Here is a 4,399-nt window from a genome sequence, read left to right on the forward strand (position 1 = left end):
TGCTGACCCACTAACTCCAGACCCGTCCACAATAATTTATTATCATTAACTTATTCAACATGTCAGTGGCACTTACTAATGTAAATATTTGCACATACCTGTTCTCTTGTGTCCATTTTCTACCTTCTAAATTTTATATACACACACACACACATATGTGAAGGACGTACTTCATTATTTTAAAAGTACATGGGCTTCCCTGGTGGCGCAGTGGTTGAGAGTCCGCCTGCCGATGCCGGGGACATGGGTCCGTGCCCCAGCCTGGGAGGATCCCACATGCCGCGGAGCGGCTGGGCCCCGGAGCCACCGCCGATGCAGGGGACACGGGTTCATGCCCCGGTCCGGGAAGATCCCACATGCCGCGGAGCGGCTGGGCCCGTGAGCCGCAACTACTGAGCCTGTGCGTCTGGAGCCTGTGCTCTGCAACGGGAGAGGCCACGATAGTGAGAGACCCGCTCACTGCGATGAAGAGTGGCCCCCGCTTGCCGCAACTGGAGAAAGCCCTCGCACAGAAACGAAGACCCAACACAGCCAAAAATAAATAAATTAATTAATTAAAATAAATAAATAAATAAAAATAGAAGAGTGTGTATCGTGGTATTAAGAATGATATAATGAATATCTGTGCCCAGTTTAAAAATGAGAATGAGTGATCCAGGAATCTTATGAATTACGTGATCTTTCTGGTAAAGTAGTTTGTTCTGTCTGCAGTACCACCATATTTAGTTAGTTCTCTAATTGCTTTCAGTTTTACATCAGTTTTGATCTGAACAACATATCTGGGGATATGAGGTGTTTGTATCTTTGCTTAAATAAAGTCATTTATTGAAAGGTAAAGTGGAATTTTCTCAAGGTCAGAAAGCAAACTGTTATCCTAGGACTTCGACTAGAAGCTGAGTCTTGACTTTTCGTCCAGTGCTCTTCCTGTGAAGGATTCTTCCTCCGTCTGGCCTCCACACATCTCCTTCCGATGCCTGATAACACTGAACATCTCATAAGCATCCAACCAAGAGAACTCAGGAAGGGCTCAGGCCAGTCAGGGAGAAATAGTGAGACCCTTTCCTGTCAGATGAGCCCTCTGGCTGGCGAGGCTAATTCATCTATTTACATAGTAGGAACTTAACCAAATATTGTCAAGTACAAGAATGAATAACTATATATAAAATAAACAACAAGGACCCTAACTGTATTCAGTATCTTGTAATAACCTATAATGGAAAAGAATCTGAAAAAGAATAAATATATATACGTATAACTGTATCACTGTGCTGTACACCTGAAACTAACACATTATGAATCAACTATACTTCGATTAAAAGAAAAACAGAATGAATACAGTTAAGGGACCATAATGCAAAGGCAAACGTAGTTGGTGTCAGAAGCCAGGAAGCGGTTCCCCTGGGAGGACAAGTGACAGAGTTCACATCTTGGCTTATTCACTGGCTGACCCTGGGCAAGCCACTTCATGGCTTAATGGCCCAGAGGGCAACGAGAATAACGGTACCTAACGCACGGAGATACCGTGAGAGGCAATGAAATCGTTTACGTCAAGTGTTTAGCAGGTGCCTGATAAAACATTAGCTGTTTTCATTAATTATCTTTTCCGTTTTTCATGTCTCTCCTCTCTGTCTCCCCGCTTTAGCATGAGTCGTACGGCCTACACTGTGGGAGCCCTGCTTCTCCTCTTGGGGACCCTGCTGCCGGCTGCTGAAGGGAAAAAGAAGGGGTCCCAAGGGGCCATCCCCCCGCCAGACAAGGCCCAGCACAATGACTCGGAGCAGACTCAGTCTCCCCAGCAGCCTGGCTCCAGGAACCGGGGGCGGGGCCAGGGGCGGGGCACTGCCGTGCCCGGGGAGGAGGTGCTGGAGTCCAGCCAGGAGGCCCTGCATGTGACGGAGCGCAAATACCTGAAGCGAGACTGGTGCAAAACCCAGCCGCTGAAGCAGACCATCCACGAGGAGGGCTGCAACAGCCGCACCATCATCAACCGTTTCTGCTATGGCCAGTGCAACTCTTTCTACATCCCCAGGCACATCCGGAAGGAGGAAGGCTCTTTTCAGTCTTGTTCCTTCTGCAAGCCCAAGAAGTTCACCACCATGACGGTCACGCTCAACTGCCCCGAACTACAGCCACCCACCAAGAAAAAGAGGGTCACTCGTGTCAAGCAGTGTCGTTGCATATCCATCGATTTGGATTAAGCCGGGCCTACCCAGCCTGTCCTTGGGGTGCAAGCCCCCAGGCGGGCCCAGAACCAGACCTAAATCAACCTGATTCTTACTTGGCTTAAATCTAGAGGCAAGAAGAACCACCAGCTGCCTTCTGCCAGGAGCCTGCTAGTGCGTAGTTTGTGTGCATGAGTGTGCATGGGTCCCTGTGGGTGTTTGCAGACACCAGAGGAAACACAGTCTCTGCTAGAGGGCACTTCCTGTTATGTAAACGTATCTGCTTCCATGCGGGATGGTACAGAAAGCCCACACCACCTGAGGCACATTTGGAGGGGCAGGGTTCTGCCTTGGTCTTCCATGTGCCCTCCTGGGGACCAGAACCTCCCTTCAGAATGAATGTTAATGGAAGAGGCTACCCTGAGGGCAAGAGACCTGTTTTAGTGCTGCCTTGGCCTTAGGATATTTCAACCTGTGCTTGCTTTCCCCCTTCCTCTTCCCTGTCACAGTCCATCCCTTCTTAGGATCTCAGTGACTATTTCCGTCTAATCCCCTACCTGCCAGAGGTTCTAAAGTAACTCGCTTGACCACAGATGCAAATGTTTCCAATTTGGGGAAGACCTTTCAGACTCTGGGGGAGGCTGGTAGGGCAGGAACGTTAGAGGATTGAGAGAAGGGAGAGATCGCAGGTGAGGACCAGTTGGCCCAGCAAAATTCAGGAGGGAGGTGTGCAGAGCCTGGAAAGGCCAACCCCCAAACACGGTGAGCCCCATGCTTTAGCAAGTTTTTTCCTGGTATTTAAAGAACCCAAGGAAACAGGAGAAATGAAATTGCCCCCCAAAATCATTAACTTTGTGTCACTGTGACTGTCGAAATTAGCTGTAACCCAATACCAAACTTAAAACATAAATATTGACCACTCGTACTTTCAGAACCAAGTGAGTGAGCACAACCAAAACATCCCCTCCTGCTTTGCCCCTCAGATGGACAAAAGATGTAGTTCAGAAACCCCCCCCCCCACAGGAATAGGAAAAAGACAAAAACCTTATAAGCAGAAGGTCTTATTATCTTTCCTTTAGGCTGGGGTATAATCACGTCTTTCCCAGTTCCTTATTCCTGGGTCATGTTTCTGAGAGCCACAACCCTGTATTGTAAAGATTCTGCCTCTGCCAAATGGACCTGACAGTGAAGGACCAGGCTAAGATAAGAGAGTTTAGGCCTGCTCCTTTTTAGAAAGGAGTGTATTTGGGGTCTTTTTGTTTTTGCTCTCTGTAAGAGATTGAGCTGGAGAGCAGAGTAAGGAAAGGGGGATTGCCTCTGGCTAAGGAGTAGTCAAAAGTCAGGGAGGACATGTAAGGGATACACCAGCCCTTCTTCCTTTGCCCTTGAAGGGTCTGATGGGAACCTCCAGTTAAGAAATCAGAGTATTTGTGTGCATTAGCTGTCCTACAGCTGGTAGGATTTATGTAACATTGTAACCATTTGGAAACTACTGTTCCCTGATTAAACTTAGGTTATTTGCAATGCGTTTTTAGTATTTATCTGATGGCCAAAGCACAGGGTGGGTGAACCTTCCTGCATTTTGGATTTGGACAACTTGCTCTCTTCAAGCCTGAGGTTTTAGATGTAAACCCCACCCCCACCCCCGATACTATTCTTGCCTTGCATCCTCTCAGTCTCACCAGCCAAGTCATGTGTAACATGGGAAACAAACACCATAGACTTGTGTTTCTGTTGCCCATGAAGGCTCCAGCATTCAAAGAACCAATGCAACTGAAGAGGCTGTTTTTATTTTATTTTTGTTTTGGTCCAGTGCTCTCCCTACTAACAAATAAATAGGAACCATACTTTGAGGCAGAAGTCATCTTGAACACCCGAAATATTGGGTCTAGTTTTAAAACTTTGAAATTCACTACTGATGATTCTACACTAGGCGAATTTGTGCAAACACATAGTCTGTGCATGTCACATACACCGTACGCCCCTGCCCTAAATCCTTGTATCGTCCACGTCCTTCCAACAGTAAAACGCAGAATGGATTTAATTAAGCATGCAAATGCTAAGCTAGAATTTTGAGGGTGGGGGAGAGGAAAAGAAAGGGGAAGGAGCTGAAAATATAAAACCACACTAGAGAGGAAGAATGACGGTCAGAACCAGCAGACACCGAATCTCTCTTGTTCTGACTCTGCCACAAGCATGCAGTTTTGTTAAAAAGAGATGACTTCAGTTGGCAGCAG

At 47.1% G+C, this 4,399-nt stretch overlaps 1 protein-coding gene across 3 annotated transcripts in view; it reads left to right on the forward strand.

The window, feature by feature from the left end:
- Positions 1 to 2,968, forward strand: part of GREM1 (gremlin 1, DAN family BMP antagonist) — a 12,228-nt gene extending 9,260 nt beyond the window's left edge. The window contains exons 1-2 of one of the 3 annotated variants that reach the window (XM_007462515.1): positions 1,644 to 1,757; positions 1,881 to 2,198. In XM_007462515.1, the coding sequence (XP_007462577.1) occupies positions 1,644 to 1,757; positions 1,881 to 2,198 (432 nt within the window). Of the gene's footprint in view, positions 1 to 1,642 lie in introns of those variants that run through there. The other 2 variants (XM_007462516.1, XM_007462514.1) reach the window with 2 other exon arrangements.
- Positions 2,969 to 4,399: the final 1,431 nt, after the last annotated feature.

This window comes from Lipotes vexillifer, unplaced genomic scaffold, assembly GCF_000442215.2.
Source record: "Lipotes vexillifer unplaced genomic scaffold, Lipotes_vexillifer_v1.1 scaffold164, whole genome shotgun sequence".
NCBI classification, from domain to species: domain Eukaryota; kingdom Metazoa; phylum Chordata; class Mammalia; order Artiodactyla; family Lipotidae; genus Lipotes; species Lipotes vexillifer.